This window comes from Platichthys flesus, chromosome 24 (assembly GCF_949316205.1).
Source record: "Platichthys flesus chromosome 24, fPlaFle2.1, whole genome shotgun sequence".
Classification (NCBI taxonomy): domain Eukaryota; kingdom Metazoa; phylum Chordata; class Actinopteri; order Pleuronectiformes; family Pleuronectidae; genus Platichthys; species Platichthys flesus.
The window spans coordinates 10,035,474-10,061,751 of NC_084968.1; the positions used below are offsets into that span (position 1 = coordinate 10,035,474).

Here is a 26,278-nt window from a genome sequence, read left to right on the forward strand (position 1 = left end):
AATAGTCTTTTATAATGATCTAATTGCATCACGGTTTCATATGACTCCCATATTCCAGGCATTCAGCTTTGTGCTAGGGAAGCTGGGGACACGGTCAAAGTTAATGGGTCTTTAAATGTTGATTAAAGTTTGGTTCCTTTCCGTATCTGAGCTCTACACCGACAGGCGAACGCATTTTCAAATAGGAAATTATTGAACAAGAGACCATAATAGCTTCGTGAGGATTAACTGGCTGTAAAATGTTCTGTCCCCGGCCAGATAACAGCTCGACGTATACACAACATGTGAATGTAATCGCTCCAGCCAACAAATTCTGTCTCATTATCAGTAAAGCTGCTCCCGGCTGGGCCAACAATCTGTAGCTGGGATCCACTCACTTGCTGCTTCAGGAGGAACCGTCGTCTATCAATTATTTTGACGACACACTCCACTCAGGCCTGTTTGAAAATCACCCACACAACGTCGAGAGCTCCATTAAAATTCTGGATTATTTCAGCAGAACCACAGATGCTCCCCGACACACGGGCTGAGTTGCTGTTCGTTCGGGTGCGAGTTACATAACGCGACAAATGGGGACTGTTTTGTTTTGTTTTTTTATCTCTGCACACTTACACAACAGTGAACGTGCAGAACAACACAATCACTTCGGCCTGATGCTCGTCTGCTGACTGCTACTGAAAAGGAGAGGGACAACAAAAGCCGTCAAGTGGCTCAGGGAACAAGTGCAATAACAACAGCCCACTCAGTGACATCATTACCTCGCCACTGGAGCTCAGTTTTACTTTTTTTTCTCTTCCCCCCCACCCCTCCAGATTTGTTCTGTTTACACCGTCTATTGATTTCCTTTAGTCGCTTTGAACTAAGTGACGCGCTGACGGCCAAATGTGATCATCCTGCAGCTGAACTTGTGTCAGAGGAAGGTGGATGACGTGCAAATGATTTGGATCTAAATCCGTTTTTTCTTTTCCTGTCTCGATAATCTTTTCAATTTAACTCCATTTTTACGGTTCTCTTCTCCGTGCTTAGCAGGATTCAAAAGAACAATGTATCAGGAAAGTTGCTTTGAAAGGCAGAATAACGATCAGAGTGAGACGCAACTCAGCACGATGCAGAAACTCTCAAGTGACTCGCTGACAGAGGGGTTCACTTATTCAAAATGGATGTGCAGTGGAGCGAGTAGCCAAATCTGAAAAGTGATGATGACTGAGCAACATCTAATTCCTTCTTGCTGGTTTTATTTCAGTTGCATCCCTTCAGTAAAACCAACAGTAATTTAAAAGTAGTATCTGAAGAAGTCTGATACATAAATATTGAGTCGACACTAAAGGAGTCTTTCAACTGAAGTTGCACGTCAGCTCAAGCACTGATGTGGTACAAGTGTATATATTCTTAAAAAGTATCCGTTAGTTTGATTATTTTTAGAAAGGTAATCACAAGAAATTGTTTTCTGAACCACTCAACAAACTCCAACCATCAAATCCACTTTAGATACTTGGTTTCACGGAGCTTCAGAGTAAAACCCACTTGGACTGGGTAGACCTGTCTATGCTAAGTGCTCCTACACAGTTCTGACAGCCGTGTCTTATTTAACCTTTCCACAGGAGATTCTACTCAATTTAGTCCTAAGAGCTTAAAAATGTATCGGATGATAATACTTCACAACAATAAATCTCCCTGGAGACTGGGACAGCCTCATGTAAGGATCCTCAGGGGAGTCTGATCTGTGTGATCGTCCACTGATAAGATGAGCAGAAGGGAAATGGACCCTAACAGAGGTCTGTTGTTGTGTTGCTCTGTGTCTGACTCACATTGACCGACCGTGACCCACTCAGGATTCCTTTTGTGCTGTTATAGTTAAATGATCACTGCATGGACTATTGTCTGTTAAAGGTTATTAACTAGGATTGTTATCACTTTATATGGAGATAACTATATTAACGTACAGAGGTCAATGGGGTTAGAAGTTGACAGAATACTAAATTCTTCAGCTTCACATCTTTGTCGGGCTTTTCAGTAAATTGAAGGGTATCCCGGCACATCTGTGCCAAGCAGTACCGTGGCCTTTGAGGAGCTCTTCAAGGCAGAGGCAGATGAGACACTCTCACACACACACACACACACACACTCTAACTGAAAGACTTGACATTTTGGAGATGAGTCACAAGGTTCTTGGTTGTTTAGGCTACGAGAACAGAGAACCACTGCTCCACAAAATAATCTGTGTAATTATAATAAGCTGTGTAAGTCTGAGCACGAGAGGCCATTGTGCAAATCTAACAATAATGATTGTTCTGATTCTATTTGTCTTCTGATCGCTGTACTTTTCACTTTCATTTTATAAAGATGTCTGATGTTGATCTACAGACGGTTTACATGTATGTACGCAAGAATAATCTGTATACATTCTCTTCTGAGATAAATTGAGTTATACTTCTTTAATGATTGTACGCCTACAAACCAAGGTAACCATTGACATCACAAGTGTCTATAGTGTCAGAGTTAATCACATTGTGTGTAACTATATTACTGAAGACCACACTACTTACTACACACTCGTTACAAAACATCAGACGTCAGTACTTTATTTTCGCTCTTTGCATCGCTTGGCCCTGAAAAGACTATTTGATTCAGTACCCGTGCAGTTAGCCATTTTGGTGCAATTGCTGTATTTCACAGCCCCCTAAAGAAAGACACAAGAGATGCATTAAGCAAGTCATTACCTGTCAGAGTTGGAAGTAATGGACGAGTCAATGGACTGCAAAAGACAGATGTTTAACGTGAGAGTTTGAGAAGTGCTGGTTCTCCTCATGTCTCCTGTGCCTCTCAGGAAAAGAAAGCTGAAATAAACTGTTCTGAAAACCACAATGAGAACTCACCAGCAAACATAAACCGAAGGAAAACGATACAATAACAGATTAAAACCTCTCGTTACCATCGAACGATTAAAGGTCCAATGTTTTTAAAAACAAGCGAGGCACAGCTTGGATTCCACTTTTTGTCAAATTGCAATTTATTCAAGCTATTGTTTCAAAAAAATCCACTTGAGTTTGTTGCGTATTTGCTCTGCACTCGCACACCAGAGGGAGGACGAGTGGGAGTCGCCGCAGCACGCCGCCTCAAACAAACAGATCTGAACGATGGAGCCACGCAGCGACACGCTCCTCTAACAGCCCGATGAATGCTCTCATGAATAATTGGAACAAACACATTTGGAGGCAGGGTTCCACAGAGGGGCTATTGACATGGCAACTCAATTCAAAAATAATGGGCGTTCACTTACAGTGAGCATGGTGATGCAGTGGGATAGTGAAACCACAGATACAGTATGTTCCTGAATGATTATCTTTCGCTGTTGATTCATGGGATGTGGGAAATGCATCTTATAAATATAATACTGTGATGAGTGTCTATCGACGCCAGTATCGATTACTGATACATTTTACAGGTAGGAATGCAAAGCTAAGAAATGATGGAATAATGAGTATGTTGGTTTATTTGGGGGGGGGTTAAACAATAGTGCTGAACTATATAACATATATTGATATACCATTATGAGCCTTATGCATTGACAGATAAGATCTTGTCTAATGTTCTATATATTAATTAATTGTGCTTTTTTAATTCATCGTTATTTATAATTGAACTGTAAAAACCTCAAGAGCCAATTACATGTCTCTGTGACAAGTGTTTGATAATGCTAATTAATTAACATTTATCATTTTTGATTAATTCATGCACAAATATGAAATAATTACCATACACGGTTCATTTATTCATGTTATTTTGAGATTTGGTGGCGCTCAGAAGAGAAAGCTTAAATATCTGTCTTTATGCTTAACTATATTTGCCAAGTGCCTATAATTCAATACTTAAATACAGGTATATAACAGAAGTCATTGTATTCAAAATATATTTTTAAAGATTTCCTTCCAGAACAAGGCAGTAAGGAATAACTCAAATAGATTTTTCCAACACCTAGAATTAGCAACAGCACAGTTATTATGAATGAATGTGTATTGAAGACACCAAGCAGGACTTCGAGTCACTCGTTGCTTTCTGACGATAAATACTGGAATTTATACTATATATGAATATAAATATATGAAGGAAAACAAATCAAGTGAAAGCGCTGAGTATTTTTTCCACACAGGAAACACTTACACAGAGACCGTCCGATTATAATAGCAAAGTTTGGTGGCTCTTATCCAACCTATTTATAAAAAAGGGGAAATCCGATGACCGCAGGCTTCCTGGCCGTCCCGATAGAGGCCTGATAATGGATTGAAGAGGGGGACAGATCAATACGTCCCCACTCTGGTCCTGTAAACAATCACATGAGAGCAGACTGTAAAGGACGCCCTGGATCGGGGGCCTCTCAGAAACCCAGATGCTGACGGATTTAAGCAATCTGTCGACAGGGGACATTGTTTGCAACAATGAGCAAGTTTGGACAGTAACTCTTTGTCCATTTCTGCAAAATGTCAAATAAAATTTTCATGCACTGCATTCATTTTTTAATTAATTCTTACTTTCTCTGCCCTCAGCATGTTCAATATTTAAACAGAGAAATACTTAAAGTTAAATATTATTATTACATAATGTAAGGAGGCCAAGATTGCTCATAGAAAGGTTTATGAATCTTTTCAACCAGGGAAGAAGGTCAGACTACTGGATCAACATACACATGATCAATAAGTAAAAGTTGTTGCATAAACTCAAAGACAAGGACGGTTTCCAGATAGAGTTTTTATAGATTTTTGTTGTTATTATTCACAAGAAAGGGACTGAAGACAACCTGAATCCAGCTAGCTCTGACAAAGGCATCCAAATATAACTTTTCTGAATGTAAACATGAACTTTTATAAAATTTTGAGTGAGGGCCTTTGACATTTAAACAACTGTTACATTCCAGCCTCTGTCAGCACCATGTGAATCTTTGTATTTCACAATAAAGCAAAGTCTAGAATCTGGTGTATAGTAGCAATCCCTTTTAAGCCTACCAGCTAGAGCGGAAATAAAGGAGCAACCATGATACGGACACAGAGTACTAAAGTAGATTAAAAAAGCTCTAGGAAAATAATGTGGCCGCCAAAAACTTCTGATAATTTTAATCTTGTGAGAAAGAGGTGAGTCCTTCCAAAGCCCCCTAAGAGCAAAAAGGACACTCGACTTCGAGCGAGCATGGAAACCTCTTGACTGTCGATCCTGGCTTAGTGGCGGGAGGTATCTTTGCTCGGACACGGTTTCGCACTTAAACCTAACTCCTGTTTGTGCCGGGGAAGGGTTGGAGAATTGTGAAGCCAGAAAGCACGAGAACCTCAATCTATTGCTTTCAGAGGGTGAGGCAGCTGAAAAAACTGTGTTAGAGGTACGGGGGGGGGGGGGGGGGGGTATTTTGATAGAGGAGGGCTGGGTGGCTGGCTGAAATTGCTTTCTTTGTTTCCATAAGAAGTTCGTAACAACTTCAGCAAAAGTTCACTATCAGCCGGCAACTCCTGGTCATCTTTGAAGAACCTCCTTCAATTAACTTTTCAACTTTTTCCTGCTGGATCTTTACCCAAATTCAGGGTATTAAACAAAAAAAATGTCAGTTGCTTTTGTTGAAATATACATGCTTATGCTAGCCGAGGCGAGAAGGGGCCGACTTCAAAAAAACGATTTGGGCTCTCGTTATATTTGGAAAACTATTAGTATGATGCATTAGTATCTGCACCCTGCAAGCATGGAGAATATGATCAAATGTATGAGAGCCCATTTCTACCCCGAAAAGTCAATAACTGTTACTGAGATGGGGAAGTCAAGTGAAAACAACATCTTGTTCTGAAAGGTCAGAGAGGCAGAAGAGAGGGCTCCTGATCCCAGAGCAGTTCGTCTCCACCAACGTCACAAGGGCTTTAACCGATGCCGTAATTTCTCGAGGTGGAGAGTCAAAGCCCATTACCGTTTTTCATTTACTTTGTGTTTAAAAGGAACATACAGTAGTTTTGGAAACCATGTGGAACCCTTGACTTATTGCACACTCCATATATATTGAATTTTCAATGAAAATGGGGAATTAAGTGAAAGCTTTTAGTTCTTAATTTCTAATAAATTTGCCAAAAACGACTTTAAACATTGTTATTGCGCATTGTTGAGTGCAAATAAGTACAAAAAGTGAAGGGGTCTGAATACTAGCCGAAACCACAGCATATTTATATTCAGGAGTACTTTGAAACATTGCAACACATGGGAATAAGGTTATATACAGACGTAATTAATAATTTAATTTGCAGAAATTCTCCTTGTGCCTCCTTCAAAGCAATAAAACCATCAACTGACATTTCGGCGAGTCAACAACGTTCTTCATATCAGTGCCTGGCCTTTCCCTGGCTTGACATTTATCCTGCACTTGATTGGTTGAAGGAGAGGAAGTACTCTAGCCTCTTATGCACTCCCTACCTATCCCCTGTTCTCCTTGTCTCATGTAATTAAGGACTCTACCCGGAGGGCTGCCGAGAAAGCGCTCCAGGGCTTTAAAGCATCTGGCGTTGCCTCACAAAGGCCACAAATTCAAATTTCATGGCATTTATACTTGACTAAAAAGGCTTCAACATGCAATCACGTGTTGTTTGGGGCAAATCAAGAAGGTGCCACAGTGCTGACATGGACTTAGTAACGTTATGTCAGCAGAGATTTTCATGTGGAAACTTTTTACGTTCGTCACTGTGATGTTTGGTTTTATTTAAATAAAAAAAAAGAAGTACATTCTGTGCAAAATGTGTCCTATGATTCATAACAAGCCTAATCAAGTCATAATCAACTGAGTCGGTCTCTCTAATCAGCCCTGATGTGGAATAAATTTGATAGCATGGGTTTTTTTTATCCTTAAAAGATGAAGAAAAGAAAAGGAACCAATTTCTCCAATCTTATCCTGAAAACATTGGAAGTCAGTAACCTTATCTCCAGCTTGCTTGCATTACGCATGCTATGGCATTATTTCTTTCTTCTATAGTAGGGGGGGGGACCTTTTTCCTTTGAAATTAATGAAATAAGACAAAAAAAATACACAAAAAAAAGAAAAGTGTACTTGTATAACACATTTAAACTCTCCCACCTTCTTTCTCACTGTCCTTAATTTAAAAGACTTTACACATACAGCGTACCACTTCCAGTAACTGGCTTAGCCACCACAGGTAATAATTATTCTCAAGCCGTTCGTTAAACTTGCATTTCCCCATGTTCAGAAACTGTCTAGCAGGCCGACTAGAAAGACATTATTTCAACACCATCTATACCAGAAACAAAAATCAAATTCCAGCCTTCTTAAGGACCCACAGCCACCGATGCAGTTTGTAGAACTTGGGCAGGGAGAGGTCATTGCATTTCAGCTCAGTGATTTCTGTTTGTCAGTTGTCAGGCACCTCAGCGGGTGACATATTGACCTTTTATCACAAGAATGAATCCTCGGACATAAACATTTAGGAGCGAAGGATCAATATGTCAATATCGATGGCCTGAACACTCAGGGGAAGTGACAGCTGTCATTCCATCAAAAACACGATGCTCAAACTAATCCTCATCTTTGGTGGGGTCATGCATGACGTGCAAAGACAGCAGATTCCTACATTTATGAATAAAACCCTTGTACAGCGCAATTTATTTTATATTCTGTTATTGAAAACCTCGGTCTTTCCACCCTTTAGTGGTTGTGGATGAGATTGTTGTTTAATCGTATTCATGGGAGGGTCTGATGGCCCTGACCATGAATATATATTGCCAGTTGGAAATCAATTAACAGACCTTTAACCCAATATACGCCGCCAAATTTCCAGTGACGCAACAGTAATCAAACTCTAATTTAGCTGCTGCAGGAGGAACGACACTGATGCAGGCGCTAGGGCGACCCGACTCACAGATCTATTAAGCTTCACTTTCTGAGTGTTTTATTATCATCACAGTGAGCTACGGCTGCGAGGGGAATTCAATTTGTGGAGCGGCTCTGATGCCTTTCAGGACCGGTGATGGGGATGCACGTCTACCCACTCGCGCTTTGTCTGTGCTCGGTGAAGTGATTCGAGCAAGCGGCTTTACTCGGTGTGAGCGGTGTATTGAGACATCAGCGGGATGGCAAGGGGGATTCATTATCGCAGTTTTATGCAGAATCAGACATTACTCACACAGATGGTTCAGACGATCCACTGATGTGCGGCACCGCTGAGTCGCTCGCAGCTCAGCGAACCCATAAGTGCCGCCACAGAGCAGTGGGGCCTGTTTGCATCGCTCTGTGTTCCTGCCCACAGCGGAGAGAACAGTGTCAGGGTTCCACACAGACCTCCCAAACCTCCGCCACTCTCAATTTCCAGTTATTTTTAATGGAAATCGTGTAACTTCTTGGAAACGTGAATCTCTCCCTGCAACGAGCAGGTCAAGGGCTTTAGAAGAGGATTTAGTGTGATTCTATATCTTAGTTGCTTGATGATAACAGCAGGTCTACGGCTCATCTGAAACCTCATTGGCCTCTCTCTAAGGTTTGTAAAGTCCGATGATGGAGATTTGGTTATTTCAGTTTATGCTAATATTTTGTGTTCCTATTGTGAAAAGTCTAGTTTCATTAAACCTTTTACTTTTTTTTTAAACCAAAAAAGTTTTTGCAGATACAGCGCCACCTCTAAACTGCTGACAAAACCCCTCGTGTGAAGTGTGCAGCAGAGTGGTTCCAGCAGCACAGTCAGCCCATTATAATCAACAAGTGCATTAACATCAATCTAAACCTGGTATCTGCCGCCCATTGTACTCAAACTCTTCATCTTTCTAGCGGTTCTGCAACTTTGAAAACCTACTGCTGGTTCTCATCAGTTAAAAGCTCTGTGATTCAGGGTCACGTCAAGGTCACAAGTCAAGTTATTTTTAGTAGATGCATGGACGGCATTTAAATCAAATTGCTCAGAGGATAAAGGCAGCATGCCCCTGCTCCCATAGCAATTTAACAATGGGGTGTCCATTGTCTAATGCCAATGAGGAATTAGGTAACAGAAAAAAAGTTTGAATTTATGAAAAATTCGGATTATTATGAAACTGTCGCGACAAATCAGACCAAACCCACATTCTAGGAAATGACTGGGACACACTGCGGGCAATTTCGAGTGATTTCACATAAAAGATCATAGGAAGCACTCTACAGAACCTGATGTTTTCTTAATGGTCTTGACCTTAAAATCACGAGTTAGACTACTGGTTGGTCGCAGCACTCAGCAGAGCAGACAAATACAGGTTTTGAAAAAGATAGACCCTCCAAATTCTCTGTGTACAGAACATCTTATAAATGAGGTCCAAGAACCCTCAGAGAAATAGGGCTGTGTGCCTATATGTGGTTAATACGCTGGTAGCTGAGTGAATGGTAAATACACCTAAACCATTATTCATTCAAATGTATCTTCATCCCACCACTAGCTTGTGTTCGTGCTCTAGGTGGTATTCAACCAGGCAGGAAGTTAAAACCCTCTGATCACAAGCTTAACTGCACTCGCACCATCTTCATCCCATCTCTCTGCTCTACCTCACTTGTAGATTATCGGAGGAGGATGATATCATGGGATTCTGATTTGGGTTAAATCTCATTCCACGCCCACTGGATTGAAATGAGGAGACACTTGGTGATGTTAAAAGTCTGAAAAGTACAGTCATTGGTTATAGTGACTGTTGCATGATGCAGTGATCGGAATTAAAATGTTAATGTTTTTAAATAACCATAAACGTCTGCCTCTGGGATTGTAATGGAGCAGATAACCAAAAACTTCACTGGTTTACTTGTCAGCAGCGTTACACAGAACCTAATGTTCAGATTTCCACTGACAAACATGGTGGAAGAGCCACAGACCAAAGAAGAACCAATGAAAGGATCCAGACAAAGGAGCAAATCCAGGATTTTTTGAGAAAATCTGAATGATGCTAATAATTATCAACAGAATGAGTTATTTGCTATGAAGAAAAACTATAAGTGAAGCTTTAAGACAACGAAATGACTGCATACGTTTATAAAATGTTGAAAAATGTGTCTCACTTCTCCGGCGGTCTCTGTTATTTTTGGTAAATAAATCGACCCGTAGGGCAGATTTATTTTACTCTGAAGGGAATTCACATTTCCATTGTCTATGCTTCCACAAAGGCGACTATTCAGTGAGCACTTTATCCACCGCTCTGCTCCCATGCTGCGCACACCTCAAGCGGACATGGCATATGGTAAGTGTCTGGAAGAAAAAAAAGATCTGTGCCTTATCAATTATTTATTGTGTTTTGCTTATAATATATAAACACCCAAGAAAAACACAGAGTTGAGCATTTCTTTGGGTACAGTAGCTCATGATAAGTTTATGACTAACGGACGCCTTTCTCTACATGCACATCATCTCAAATCATCATGATAAACATTATGATAATGTGACTGTGTATTGATCTTCAGAGGATTTTTGGCACAACTCCCTCGGCAGTGAGGTCAGAATCTGGCTCAAGGACACTGGAGCGGAGAGCGGATACTTGCTTCAAGAATTACATGAAAATGAAACTATCACATATTCTGAGGGTCAACGAGGAAGCGGTGCTGTTTCTAATTAGGAACATTTGGTGCGTGGGATATTACTGGAGAAGATACACACAGGGTACATGAGTGTTGTGTTGTTACCACACACAAGGACGCCCGAGGTCTCCCCGTATCTCCTTAATTTACTCTGTTACTCATATATCATTAACAGCTGAAAAAAGGACAATTTGTATCTGATTCAATTAGTGTAGGCATTATACACGGATGATCACAGCCGGCTTAATCTCTTGAATTAAGACTCCAGGGGGAAAAAGGAGCACAAAGACCTCATACATATATCAGAACCTGAACAGATCTCCTTCAAAATAAAGGGCGGAAAGGGGCGAGCATGAACAACTATTAATATGCATCCAAACAAGAAACCTATTTACATTTCATTTGCATGCTCGTCCCTAAATGAGGATGGTTGAAAGGTATCATAACAGAGCCGAGTGCTGTCAACACCAACTGTCAAGCGGAGGTTCCATCCAAAGCGATATGCATGAGTCAGGCTTGATTAAACACGTTGTGTACACGTTGGCTGAGGTTAAGCAGACAAGGTGGAGAAACACATGAATATCAACTGTAAGGGTGAATGTTACAGTCAAATATTGATCTTCTTTCTTTCGACGGCTGCCGCAACAGCTAAATGGCAAGGTCTAACCCTACAAACTACAAAAGGCTTAAATACACAGTAATAGCACACACACGTTATTGTATTTGATCTTATTTACATACGTTTGTGAGCCGAAAATAAAAATTGAAGGACATATTGATCTCGGTGGTAAAATATTGTCTAACATCTCATTTCCATGCTGTATATTTAAGTATAGGTCCACATCAAACAGTATTTTGTCCATTAAATAGATTAACATCATAAATATTTGGTGGGTGGCCGAGGATAGGTTCTGGCACTTTCTTCACACTTGGCGATAAAGATAAAAGCTGTTGATAATTACCTCGGCCAAGGAAGTTATGCTTATGTCCATTGTCAATCGTTTGTCCAGAAGGATTTCGCAAAAACTACTGAACAGATTTCTACAAAACTTGGTGAAAGGATGAGACATGGGCCAAGAAAGAACAGATTAAATTTTAAGTGCAAATGAAGGGCTCTTTATGCCATATTTGTGACATTATTTGTTGATTAGTTCACCAATTCCCCCAAAATTAATCATGGACCTCGATGAAAAATAGTCGGGCCTATTTAGAGGACTACTACACATGAGTGTTTGCAATTTGGTGCTGCTTGATTGGATTTTATAGGAGTTTTTGGGGCATTGGAAGAGACTGGGATGATAATTCAATGTCATGTTGCAGGGAAATGATTGTGTAGTTTTTGTGTTATCCTGCTGACAAACGGGCAAACTAACAAACATAAAGAAAAAACATAGATAATCATAAAAAAATAACCTCTTTGGTAGAGGTAGTAATCTGGAGGGTACATCTGTTTTATCCTTCATCCAGCAAATTAAATATTTGAATATTTAAAAAAGATGTGAGCCAACTGATACAACTTTGAAAATATTAAATTATATATAATATAAAGTGATTTATACATTCAAAGACAACATATAGCATCATATAATTCAACTCTAATTGTCATCTAGCTTACATATTTTTTTATTTTATGCTTTCTGGTCACTACTGTCCTTGATTCCACTTTAAAAGACCCATTATTAAAAATATAAAACGTTTACAAAATGATTATTTGATTTTCAGTTGAACCACATGATGCTAAACACACTCCAGAGACTCATACTGTGAATTTTTCACCTTTCAAAATGGTCGGACTGAGGGAAGAAGCCGCTGCTGATGAATCATACCCATCGCTGCAGCTAAATAAATTCAATATATCAGTGTCTAGTATCAACCTTGGACACATGAGGGATGACTGTTCACTGCCGGGCTGACACTGCGTGGGACTGAGTGAAGATTACACTGTAAAACAGGAGGGGACGATTTCTTTTCTTCAGTCTCTGAGCTCTTTCCAGAATCACATAATGGAAAATTGGAGGCTGTTCACATCTTCTCTCCATTGAGAAGAGCCACAAAAGGTCCACAGCTGTTTTGTGAAGGGCTTTAATGAAGCCGAGCTGCAGTCGAAATGTATTAAAAATGTGCATAAATTAGAGTCGTGATCCACTCATCGCTGAAATTACAGTTGCAAACCTCTGGTGCTGCTAAGTGATGTACTGTGAATCTCTGTAGTATTTCTGCTCGGGCTCGGTAACTCAACTCGGCTGCATTTCTTCCTCGGGAAATACTGCTCCACGACCAGATCCCTCCATCATTTTAAACCAAACCACGGTCACAGCTGCAGTACCGCATTTACCAGTCCCTCAATTTGTCTGATAGCCCCTCACACTCTGCTGAGTCCAATCTCACTCTCGTCCAGATAGCTGCAGCCTGCCTGCAATCTCGGGCATGAATATCTCCCAGCACGTACACAGACGTCTATTTGTGTCCAATTTGAAGAACTGATGTTTTCTGGCTGAAAGTGATGCCATTCCTCCAGATACTGCACGATGATATGAACAACCTGCTCACAACTCTCATTCTTCCCAAATAAATCAGACCTAAAGCAGAGGTCTCTCCACCAGATTCACAGCCGGATGCACATGTCAGGTGTTAGGGTCTAAACGTTGGGCCCCAGCTCCTACAAGTTTTTTCTTTGGACACCAAAACTAGAGTGACTGAGTGAGTCGATAAGTTACCTGCTTACTATTTCCATAAAGATACAGAAGCCAACCAAATAAGTTGATATCGCATTGAAATAACTAAAATTTTTGCAGATTTTTTTCTTTTAAATTATTAATCTTCTCAGCTCGGCACAATTTAATTTTATTGGGAGTAATGCCAAATATATATATATATATATATATATATATATGAACTAGAGCCACAAATACTGAATGCACATTCCAGTAGTACAGAGGCAAAAATGTAGGTGAGAAACAGCATTCGATTTTTAAAGAGGCCATTCTGAAGGACAGGGCCACTGGATTAAATAAAAAAAAGTATTGTATTAAAAATTTTGAATGCTGGACGAGCCTTGAGGGAAGCTCTGTGCTTTGCCCCAGACTGACACACTCCAGTCTGGGATTCATAACCTGCTCAGCCCTGGAGAATCATCACGGAGAATTATTACAACTTTCTATGGAACAAGTTGAGACATCGAACTCTCGGTAAGTCCGAGCCGAGCGGCCATGCAAGTCTTGATTATCAGTGACCCACACAAGCACCAGTCTCATTAAAAAGAGCCATCAAGGCACAGAGCCATGCTGATTACTGCACCCCTGCAATGATGCATTAATTTACCCATCGCTTATTTGTTTTATTGGCTGCGAGGCGGGCGGCTCGTTGATCATTATGACTGGGTTCATTACCGAGGCACGGGGCACTGTACTCACAGTCAGCTCTAAATTATTGATGTTTTTATAAACCAGAATTGTAATGAACAACAGAGATGAATAAGTAAAAGTCCTGTTCCTCGGGGAGATTGTGATGGAGCAGATATTTCATGGCTGGGAGGAAGCGAGAGAACTCAACTGTGTGCGTGTGTGTGTGTGTGTGTGTGTGTGTGTGTGTGTGTGTGTGTGTGTGTGTGTGTGTGTGTGTGTGTGTGTGTGTGTGTGTGTGTGTGTGTGTGTGTGTTTGTGTGTGTGTGTGTGCGCGCGCTTTGGATGATATGGTCCATTCCCAATATTGCTGCTTTATTTCTTCAAAAACTGGATAACTTCATATCAAAATATTTAGGGTGATGGAACAATCTGCACGGTTCATAGATGGAATTTATTTATGGAAAGTTTTATACCATTTTTCCCTCCTGGTTCCGATACCTGAACTTTGCATTTCTATAAAATGTAAAGACGTGTTTTATCAGCTGTACGGAAGAGATGATCACTATCCTTGTTGTGTGTTCTGCCTCAAGTTAAACCCTCTGAAAAACAAATACAGACAATGAAGGACGTATGACATGTATTCAGTACACGACAACGTTTTACTAATAAGACTTTCCCGAGTGAAATATTACCAAATTGCTGACATTATGACAAGCTCTGGCTAACGCTAAGCTACAGGAAATTGCTTCTCCTTTGCTGCTCCAAAAAAAACAAATCAAAAGCAACTGCTGTTTTTAGAATAGCGAAGAAAAAGTCATTTCCAGGAGAATAAAATTGCATTTTTTATCTGGCTGGACCTTAAGCCAGGTATTGGATCGGTGCATAGAGTTGAATACTCACAGATGAAAGACCCGGCATTTTTTGTTAGTATAGAGGCATTTCCTAAACCAGTATCAGTGTCTGAACATCTCTCAAACTCACTGGACTTACAATGCAACCAGTCTTAATACTTTTACAGAGCTCTTTGATTGACTGTTTCCCTGATGTGTCATGAAGTGTGAATACCAGAGTCAACACCTTCAAATGTGAGGGTGAGTGATAATGTTAGTATGTCTCGACTGGATTTGTATTATGAGCACAATCTCATGTGTCTTGACCACAGGCTCAACACACTACACAAGATATACAACACTTTACTTACAATCTTCTTAAATCCATATTATGGAGCCGGTGTTCGTGTGTGTATGTGTGTGTGTGTGTGTCAGTCTGCGTTGGCGTTCGAATGATGGAGTCAGGAGGCAACACAGGGTCATTGCTCTTTACAGGCATCTCCTGTTGGATCAGCACAAGAAAAAAAAGAGAAGATAAGATATGATAATACTGTATTGATCCACACACTAGGGAAGAGCTGTGAGTGTGTGTGTGTGTGTGTGTGTGTGTGTGTGTGTGTGTGTGTGTGTGTGTGTGTGTGTGTGTCCAGCTCCCTACGCAGGTGGATCAGGGTCAAATGTGAAAGTTCATTCAGCTGCAGGGAAACTAATTGTGGGTTTGTGACCCTGCACCTCAGCCGTGTTTGCTGCCATGTGTTGTGTTTTCTTATTTTTGGGTTGTTGTGTTGGGATGTGTCATTGTGTTTTGCGATTTATTGTTGTGTTTTTGCGATTTGTTGTTGTGTTTGGTCGTTGTGTTTTACCATTGTGTTTTTTCACTGCTCTTTTGTGATTTATTGTCATGTTTTGTGATTTGTTGAGTGTTATTGTTGCGTGATGAGATTTTCCATTTGGCACCTCAGGGCCTTTAATAATCTTTAAGAAAGTAAAATCAAAGGCTTCTTTCTCGGCACAAAGTCCCATCCTTCCACCTAGTTTCATGGAAATCAGCTCAGTGGCTTTTGTGTAATCCTGCTGACTCACAAACCAACAGACAAACGGACAGGGGCGCAAACGGAGGTAAAAATAGCTCTGGTACAGCTTGTTAGAAGAAAGAGCAGTGTTGAAGCAAATTCTAGCACATGAGCTTGGCAGTGACAGGCCTTCAGAAGTGTTGACAGGAAGTGCGGCAGCTGCCCCGGCAAACTGACATGAACGTGGCGTTAACGGCACATTGTGTCGGCTGTCACTTGCTATTTGTTGAAATCGGCTGCAGCACCCCCCACACAGTGCATCTCTGACTACACAACAACAGAAAGGTGGAAACACGCAACTCTCCTGCTCCTCTGACGTCGCACACTGCTACTTGAAATGCAGCGGAGAGCAGTTGTGGGGCACTTAATGTGAACGATGACTGTGTGGGGGGGGTCAGCGGCTAATTGAAGCAGTGAGTGTGTGATCCCGTAGGGCTCGCTAAGAGGAAACATATTTCATAAACATGGACCGCAGCCATAACACAACGGAGATGATCCACAGATATGTTGACAGAATACCTGCAGCTTTTTTTAACGAGGGGGTAAAAACTATTCAGATCCCCTCCTCAAAGACTCAGCGTCACCAGTAGAGCACCATTACAACAGTGACTACCATTATCCTCCCTGGATCGTGCTGTTCTCTGGGCGACAGCGAGCAAACTGACAAACGGTGCCATTGAACCCAAACGACTCGGGAGAATGAGTGACCCGTGTGATTGCTGGAAGGGCTGTTCTCTCTCTCCACCCTGATTAAATCATATCTTGAAGCAACACTGACACTAACACAACAAATTAAATCCCACGGTGCAGGGTAGTGATTTCTATCAACATATTAGAGGAAGCTGGTGACGATTGATGTTTGGTTTAAATTGAAACATTGCCTCTGGAGAGTATCCCATGGACCAGACATGAAACATCTCAGTGTGGGGGAGCTACGGCAGTATTTCCTGAAAAAATCAGAAAATGAAGGTGAGCATTAAAAGAATGCAAGAGGAGTCAGATGCTTTCACAACAAAAAGGAACGTTTCGGAGCATCCCGGTGAAATCCAAAGCTCACGAATGTCATTGTCTTTCCAAGTTGATTCTCTGGCAAAAGTTCCAGAAAACAAACTCTCACGTAGAGCTCCTCTGGAAAAGATTTGGACTTTATATGTACGCACAAGACTAAACCGTCTTATTGCCAACGGTCTGCCGGAAGGAGGAAGTGCCAGAGCCGCTGACTGGTCTTAAAACGCAGATGGCCGATGCCTCTTGAGCCAAAAAGGGGGCTTTTCATTCCTGATTCCAGTTCTTAACATGGTCAAACTGAACCTCCTTACACCAAACACGTAAATTAACAAATTATTACGTGCAAATCAACGTCTAATTAGCATTGCGAGGCTTGCTTCCCGTAATGATGGGGGAACAGAAGGGTTCACGCTGGGCTCTCGCTCTCTCGGCTCTCCCCCTCACAGTTGCTTGACAAGTGCCTTTTGTGCTTATTTAACAATGTACCACTCACTCCCCTGCAGACGCTGCTTGTTCAGTCTGCTCTCCCCCCCGACGCGGATGTACAGTTAACCCTGCAGAGCCCATGTTGAAAAGACAGTGAAGCCAGTGCAATTATGATTTTCTGAGTATATGTGCTGCAACGAGTTGCAGAGAGAGACACAGAGAGATTACAACAACCACCTGAAAGAAAAGATTTTACTTTCACAGATAATTCTTTTTACTGCAAAGGGACAGTGACGGGCAGCCATTAGTCATAATAAAATCTGATCAGAAAGACCATGAAATGTGACAAATGTGTAAAAGCAAATCAGACAAACATTTTGTGTCATTTCTGTTGCACAAAAGCAATTTAAAAAACTATCAAGGTCAAACGGAGGAAAATATTTTAAGATATTAAATCATGTACAAATGCAGCCTCACATTCTGTTGACGCCATGAGGGCAATGGATTTGATGAACAGGTTTTCCTATTGCACCCGTTTGTTCATGGGATGAGAACAAAAATGAATCGACTGTACATCACATCAAATCACTAATGTGATCTCAGACAAAAGACATGCTGCCCCTCCGCTGTCACACAGGTTTACTGACTCTGACATTTAAAAGTAGTGAATCCCCCCAAGGGGAATGTGTAACACAAGGGTCTTACGTTGAAGCAGAGCTAAAAAACACATTTTTGCAGTTCTTTTGTAGGGGGGGTGGGGGGGCTCTGGCCCTCAGGCTCCGGGGTACGGTTGAGCTACGATTGGCTGGCTGCACAGAACACACCCTCCATATCAACATGAGTCAGGTTTAACATCTGAGCACCATGTGCTGCCATCCAGAGTGTGAACACTATTAAGTGAGAGGAGAAAAAATTTGAATATTGTCAGATCTCTCTCTCTCTCTCTCTCTCTCTCTCCAGGAAGCAACCGAGACTAAGTGGTAATTGAAAGCGACACATGAGACCCAATGTCTCAAAAGCACAAGAAACAACATCAACCCAACCGAAGACTGCAAGAGGAACTGTGAGGCAGAGGAAAGAAGACAGTGACAGCCGCTTCTCACAGTAACGATACGCAGCAGTAATTACAGGTGAAGGCAGAGGCGTCATCTCCAATCATCCCCGAGTTCTTTACACAAACACGGATCGTCTCTGATGGCTGCCACCTCAGCTCACCCTCCGGCACACATCTCAAACCCTGCGGATCACTTGCTACCTGATCACCATCCTCTCCTCGTCCACCTTCTTACCCCTCCAGGGCAAACGTTTTGTTTTTGTTGACATTTCACAACAACACGGAGCACAGGGATACGGCGAGCGGGAGCTTCGGATCAATAATTGAGGGATACACATCAGAACACAAGTTAGCTGTTTCAATATTAATACAGATGCTGACAGCCCGAGTACACTCCGCTGATGGAGAGGAGTCACAGCGAGTGTAGCGTTGTCGTCGGATCTAAACTAAACCTGAAGTCGTTTTGCAACGGTGAAACGGTGGAGCGGAACTTTGACCTGCATCTGCAGCCGGCGTGTGAGGAGGTGCACAGAGGCCGGCTCATCACTGGGAGGTCACTGGTTCAACTCCCGGGATGAGCCATCAGGGGGAGGTGAGACAGTGAATCATATTCTGATACACAGCAGGAGATTTGTTCAGATCAGAGGGCGTTCACAACAACAGGAAATGCCTGGAACATTCATTCAAAACGAAATGAACTCACTCAATCAGACATGTTACCAGTTACTTCTACTTATAGACAAACTCTAATCCATTCTTTGTGCTGCGCTACTTTCAGTTGAAAGAGCTATGAAGATTGTGTGTTTACTTCAGGGTCACAAAAAGAAAGTAGCGCTCTTCATGACAAAGTGGTTAATGAGAGGACAAAACAGCAATAAAATTAAACACAACATTTTCAACTAAATAAAAAAAAATGATTAGAATTCACCCAGAGATTAAAGATTTTTTCTTATGTGATTACAAATTCTCTTTCAAGAACAAAAAGCAAAGCTCCAGCATTTGATCAAGGCCAGGAGCTTTGATTAAAACATAAATGTTTTGAAACATGAAGATTAAACTACAGTTTCAATTTGCTGAGTGGAGCAGGAAGAGATTTTATAGAAGAAAATCGTTTGTAACATGAAATCCAATAAGTCCTCCATCTTTCTTACATCACTACATTAGAATGTGAGGCAATAACTACAACAGAATGTTATTGTACTTTGAAATTAGGGTATTTTTAAGCACCGGACATGCTATTCCATTTGCTATATAGTTTTGACTGTACTTAATCTGATTCTGTATTTATTTTGTAGGACTTAATTTACTATTATTATGCACCTTTGAGGATATACCCCCCCCCCCCCCCCCCCCAGGTCCATTTTACCTGGGCCCCCATAGTCCCTTGAAGTCCTGAACCTTTTGCCCACTGAACATGATTGTATACTGTTCTACAGTGTTGGGATATAACAGTTAAAATACCAGAGCATTGTCTCCTTTCCTGAATCTGTGTTATTAGAGAAAAAGCTTTATTAATGAGAATATTTTTTACCCTGTTGACACACATGACAAAGCCAAAAAGTGTTTTTCTCCTGTCAAATATAATCTGTTTCACCTGGAGCCCATGTCAGCACTAAGTGTTACAGCACAGCCACAGCAGGGGGGGGGTTCATTTTTCATCTGTTAACACATTACAACAGATCACAGGAAACAACAGACTCTCCACTCGCGCTGTCAGATGTCTGGCCTGGATTCAAACCCCTGCATGTGGTTGAGAGCGTGCACGTACGCTTTGCCTGAAGGTGAAACGCAGCCGACTGTTATAAATCCAATCCATCTTCCATACCTGGTGTCTGTGGATGTGCAGCCTTGACGCTCAGCTGGTGAGCTAAGGTCCCAAATTAAAACTCTCACAGACACTCCTCCCTCACCCTGAGGACACACAGCTCCAAAGAATGAGGAGTAGGTATCTGTTTGGACTCGATATTCTGAATTATGGCTTTAAGTTAAGTTATTTTACTTGTGTTCAGAGACAATCGTTTGCATCTTGTAGCCAAAAAAAAACATGACGTGCACATTCATTTCAAGGCTTCTCCCTCATTTTTGGTCCTCAAATGTTAAAATTGCCACACAACAAAAACTTTGTTTTGACAATACTGGGCTGAATTGCAGGTGTTTTCCTGATCGTATCACATTCCCACAATATAATAATAATGGTCCAGGCCGGGGGCGTGGCAATTTTATGAGAGCAACACATGGGGTCTCGTCAGGAACCAGAGCGCACCATGAGGGAGGCAGAGCTGCGGCTGGACGGCACAACTCCTGGCACACATGGAGACGCACGATAAAACCATTCTATTCTACACGGGAGATTCTTTATTATTCCATCTAAGTGGGCTTTATTCACCTTGGTGAGCAGGATGTAGATCGCAGCCCTCGGATTCTGCTAAATGGGTGTCCTTCCATGCGCGCGTATCCATGTCGTCAGATTCTTAAATTGGCCGCGGCGCCGCGCGTTTTCCCCTGGACTCTCCATCCTCTTAATGAGGGAGTGAGGGTGACTCCATGCCCACATCCTTCCACCACGGGATTTATGCACATGTAAAGTGCTCACAGTCAGGATGGATTCCCTCAACGCGAGCGGGATGGACGCGTTCACGGTGATCCATCTGAATTCCTCCTCGTGGAGCCTGGACAGTGGATATTCTCTGGCAGCGATCGCCGGCATCGCAGCGCTTGTAAGTTTCCTCATCCTCTTCACCGTGGTTGGGAATATCCTGGTGGTTATTGCCGTGTTGACGAGCAGGGCACTGAAAGCCCCACAGAACCTATTTTTGGTGTCACTGGCCACCGCGGACATCCTGGTCGCCACGCTGGTGATGCCCTTCTCTCTGGCCAACGAGCTCATGGGCTACTGGTATTTTGGAAAAGTTTGGTGCGGTATTTATTTGGCTCTGGATGTTTTGTTCTGCACTTCGTCTATTGTGCATCTGTGCGCAATAAGCCTGGATCGCTACTGGTCCGTTACGCAGGCGGTCGAGTACAACCTGAAGCGGACTCCTAAACGCGTCAAGTGCATCATCTTGATCGTGTGGCTCATATCTGCAATCATCTCATCTCCACCTCTGATTTCTATAGACAGTCACAGCGATCTCAGCTCCCTGCCTCAGTGCGAGCTGAACGATGACACCTGGTACATCCTCTCCTCCAGCATCGCGTCCTTCTTTGCGCCATGCGTAATCATGGTCCTGGTCTACATCAGGATATACCAGGTGGCCAAAACCAGAACCAGGGCCATGTCGGGAAAAGATCCCAGGCCCGATGGTGCCACACAGACTGAGAATGGGCTGAGCAAAGCCACCTCCCCTTTCAATGGCGAGAAGGAGAACGGCCACTGTCAGTGCCCGCCTACGCCCAGCCAGCCCACCGTCACCGTGGGCGCACAGACCGAGGATGCTGACATGGAGGAGAGCAGCTCCTCAGAGGGCAAAGGTCACAAGCCCCAGCACCAGGACTCCGAGAGAGCAAAGAGCCCCAGCCAAAAGAAGAGCCCCCTCACCAAACAGCCCTCTCGCATCGCCAGAGTTAGTAACAAATCCATGGACCTTTTTGCCTCCAGGAGGAAACGACGCCGGTGCTCCTTCGCCAGGAAGAAGGTGTCCCAGGCCAGGGAGAAGAGGTTTACATTCGTCCTGGCTGTGGTCATGGGGGTGTTCGTGGTGTGCTGGTTCCCCTTTTTCTTCAGCTACAGCCTGTACGGCGTGTGCAGGGACTCCTGTAAGATCCCCGACCCACTGTTTAAGTTCTTCTTCTGGATTGGCTACTGTAACAGCTCCCTGAACCCTGCCATCTACACCATCTTCAACCGGGACTTCAGGCGAGCCTTCCAGAAGATCCTCTGCAAGACGTGGAAAAAGTCCTTTTAGGTCACAAAAGCAGACCTGTTGCACCCAGACAATCTTACAGGAGATATCTAATTGAACTTTGAAAAAAAAAAAAAAGGAGAAGGACCCTGTGTCTGCTTGTTACTGCCACTTGTTACTCACTGTTGAGTCTCATTGTCCTGTTGTAATTCAGCCATGGGCTTTGCTCTCTCTAAGAGCTGCAACGTGAAATATGTTTCCATTACAGCCTTTTCCGAAGTGAGCTTCTCAGTTCTTTTTTCCATGTTGAAGTGTTGCTGTAATGCTTAGTCCATCAACGTCAATCAAGCTTTCCTCAACATCCACACAAGATGCACACATGGCTGGATTTATCTGCTATGAGGCCCCAAGGGCAGATATTGACAGAGGGCCCCCTCAAACCCCCCTGAGTATTTTCATCTCTCCCGGGCTCAAAATTTACCTGGCCCTAGATTTGCACAAAAATGAGAAAAAGTTTTAAAATCTTGATTTTGACACAAGTCATGTTTTTCAAGTAAGAGACTTGGATCAACAATAACCTTTTTAGGGCAAAGGGCATTTGTTCACTTTCTAGAAAAGGGTTACATGAAAAGAATGGTATTACTCAATGAATGGTTACCTTAGCTTAGCATTAAGACTGGAAACAAAGGGACAAGGCTAGCATGGCTCTCTCCAAAGGTGACACAATATGTCTCTTAACATCTCTATAGCTCACTATTTGGCACACTCCCTCTTATTTGTTTAAACGTTAATACAAAGTGTGAAATCTTCAATTCCCCAGTTTGAAAGGTGCAAAAATGTGTGTCTTGGCTGAAACCTGTTGCTAGGCAATCAGTGTAAGCCATCTTTCAGAGGCAGGACCAGCGAGGCTGATTTGTCGAAGCTTAAAATAGACATCAATCAAAAAGATGCCAAAGTGTCACCCACATCTCTCCTTAGAGCTCAGAACAGGACCATTGCTTCTATCTTGTAATTTACTGCCCTCTTGTGGCAACAGTAGGCTATTGTCTCCGGACAATAAGCCGATATAACTCCCGTAATGCTTCCTGTCGTGTCCCAGTGACAGAAGCTGGGATTTCTCAAGCAGGAGGAGGCGCAGCACTGTGGAGGTTTGCACAGGAGCATCGTGGGTAATCCAGGGATGTTTGACAAGTGACGAGAAGTTGTGTTACTTTTCAACACGTGTGACGATGAGGGGGTTAGCGTGAGCTGTGGAGCAGTTTTGTGGGGAAAACCTTGAAAGACATTTATTAAAATGAACCATGTAAAATATCCACTGTTGAGTTATATTATATTAATATCTGTATCTCTATGTTAATGAAGGTATTGGATCATCTGTGTTTGAGAAAAAGTTCTCAGCTTTTTTTTTGCACATAAGAGGTGAAAGGTCACCACAAACCCCTGTCATCATCCAGTCTTATGCTAAGCCAACAGCTACAGATTTCCAGTGCATACAGGAGTGGATCTCCAAGGGTAAATGTAATTCAAAGAGCACAAGCCTGTCCACATGCAGTAAGTCTGAGGCCTACAGCAGTTACACCAAAGTTATTTTCCCTGTGTTCCATTTAAATAACTTCTGCGGCCTGAAAGGCTAAAACTATCAGTATTTAATGAATAAATATAAAGCAAGGTTCTTGGAGAAAAGTCTGAAAAAGAATGGTTCCGCCAAATATGTTGTGATTCTCCTTCATGACCGCCCCCCCCCCCACCCCCCGTATTTATCTCTTTGCAGGTCCTAAGCACTGACTCAGTCAATACAGTTATATCATGTTGTTCCTTGTGTCCTTTCTGCCATGATGTTGTTCTGCCCATGTCAGCTTTCAGCTTTTCCATCATCTCTGCTGTAACCAGAGTCTGAAACTGACTAATGGCCCAGCAGCAGACTTACTTACCACAGTCTTGGTGTGTTCATCTAATATTGGACCTAAAAGCCTCGGGATGGCACAGTGAAGGGCTGACGCTCCAGGCTATAAGCTATTTTCTTTTTTTTTATCATGTGCTAAAGAGATATTATAACTACTGAGTATTTATGATCAAAGGCATTTACTTTGCACTCATTTTGAAAGAAGCTACCTCTTTATTTGTTTTTATTTATATTTTGCAAAGTGCAGTACACATCTTTCCTCTGCTTTAGCTGTCTGCTGTCGTGCACAAATAAAAGATGACAAAGTCCTGTTTGTAAGCAGAGTTGTGGTGTTACCACATGGAGCCTTGATGACATGCACATGTGCATTAAATGTTTTGTATGTTATTTCAATTGTAAAACAGATACAGAGGCATGAATTGAATCTAGACTTTATATAAAGGTGGATGACACTGCAGCTTAGATTCCCCCCTGGTGGCTGGCTGCAATATAGGACATGAATCCCACCTGAGCCATGTTGGTGGATGGGACGTGGACCAGACTAAAAAGTCAAAGTACACGCAAAGTACGTTTTGTTTCGGGTAATTGCAAACCAGGCTATTACCGCTATCATCAGACTTTACATTGACAATGTCTTTGTTACAGTGAAATCAGCCAGGACGCCATGATAGGGTGATATAAAAGCATCCAGTCCCTCTGTTGGACTGTGGCCATGCTTGTTTCCGGTGCCGGTGACCTTTTCACCACAACACGTTTGATGTTGTCCCTGGCTGCCTCGTGATCTAATATTCCTCCCCCGGAGCCCTAATGGACAGGAGTGAGGTGAAACTGAATTCCCCTCACCAAACTCCTGTTGTTTTACTCCTGAATTTGTGACGGTGCTGCTCACTAAGAACTATAGAAAAAACATTTTCCCAGTCTCTGTCATTGTTGGACACACACAGCATCTATATGTGCACTCAACTCACTCTGCACAGAGATAAGCACAAAGATTTAAATGTTGCATAACATTTTGGAGATAAAGGATATAAAGGCAAAAGGGAGAGGTTTGCTTGTTTGAAATGTGTCGTGGGATATTTCGGCTAAGTCTATGTTCTGGAGCACTACAACTGAAAGTCATGTTATAATGTAATAGGATGGTGGTTAATAGTGAAATGTCTGAGGTTGGATAAAAATGGGTTTTTATGACACAGGTTGTTTTCAAGCTGAGCCTTCAGTGGGGCTGCAAACATTGTGAAATTAGCTGATTGCCTGGCAGTAATATTTATCTTCAGATGAGTATTTGATAGACAGCCGTACAGTCAAGTTTGCTGAAACAGCGTCAAAGCATCATGACTCCTAAATCTCCTTTCAAAGTGTGATGAATTAGGCAATCGTGCATCGCAGTGTGGCTGTCGCACATGATGATGGAGAGCACCACAGGCTCCCGTTCACGCACACACAAACACACAAACACACAAACACACACACACACAGACTCCCTCGCACGCTGGCTCTCAGCTGAGCCCCACAATCTGCTGCCTGAGCAGAAAGTAGCCGGGCCGTCCCGTCAGGCGGGTCAGACGTGACTCAGCTGGGAAAGAAAAGGCTGAACACCTACAACAGATTTTCTCTTCAACTGAACTTAGCATCTCTGACTTCTTAAAAAGAGCTTTTGAGCCACAACTTCTTTAACAACCTGACATGATAATAGTGTTAAAAGTTCATTAAAGTAACCTGGGAATAAAGATGGACGACGAAAACAAAGCCAAACAGAGCCGATACATGCTCTTGACCAAGGTCAAGTCTCATCTGTCAATCATGATGCTTGACCTCAATTTTTATTGCATTAAATAAATAATCAAAACCAAACACATTGGAAAATGTGCACTTGAACAAACATCAGTGTGATAAACTACCTAAAATGATACAAGACACCTTTTGCTAACGTGGAGGAGGCGGGGCTTATGACCTGTACTGCAGCCAGCCACCAGTGGGTGCGCAGAAATAAATTGGCTTCACTTTTGGTGGAACCGATATGTCGTCCATCTTTCTTAGATGAGACTCTTATTTATTCACGTCCACAAAATCCACAGAAAAAGACCAAAACCAAGGATGAATAAATAATCCTGAGGCTAACCACCGAACATTAGCTCAAACACCTGCAGTGCAGTATTCAGCCAATCCCTTTTCCAAGCAGGTGTGAACGGTTCATTTGTTATGGAGTAACATGCATCTGGCGAGCTCCTGAGTAATATCTCCAGGCG

General features: G+C 42.3%; 1 protein-coding gene across 1 annotated transcript; it reads left to right on the forward strand.

Annotated features, from left to right (window-relative positions):
• Positions 1 to 20,630: 20,630 nt before the first annotated feature.
• LOC133949904 (alpha-2 adrenergic receptor) lies at positions 20,631 to 23,813 on the forward strand. The gene has a single exon (XM_062383977.1). It carries the CDS (start codon positions 20,888 to 20,890, stop codon positions 22,190 to 22,192), a length of 1,305 nt encoding a protein of 434 aa, XP_062239961.1. The 5' UTR covers positions 20,631 to 20,887; the 3' UTR covers positions 22,193 to 23,813.
• The last annotated feature ends 2,465 nt before the right edge of the window (positions 23,814 to 26,278 follow it).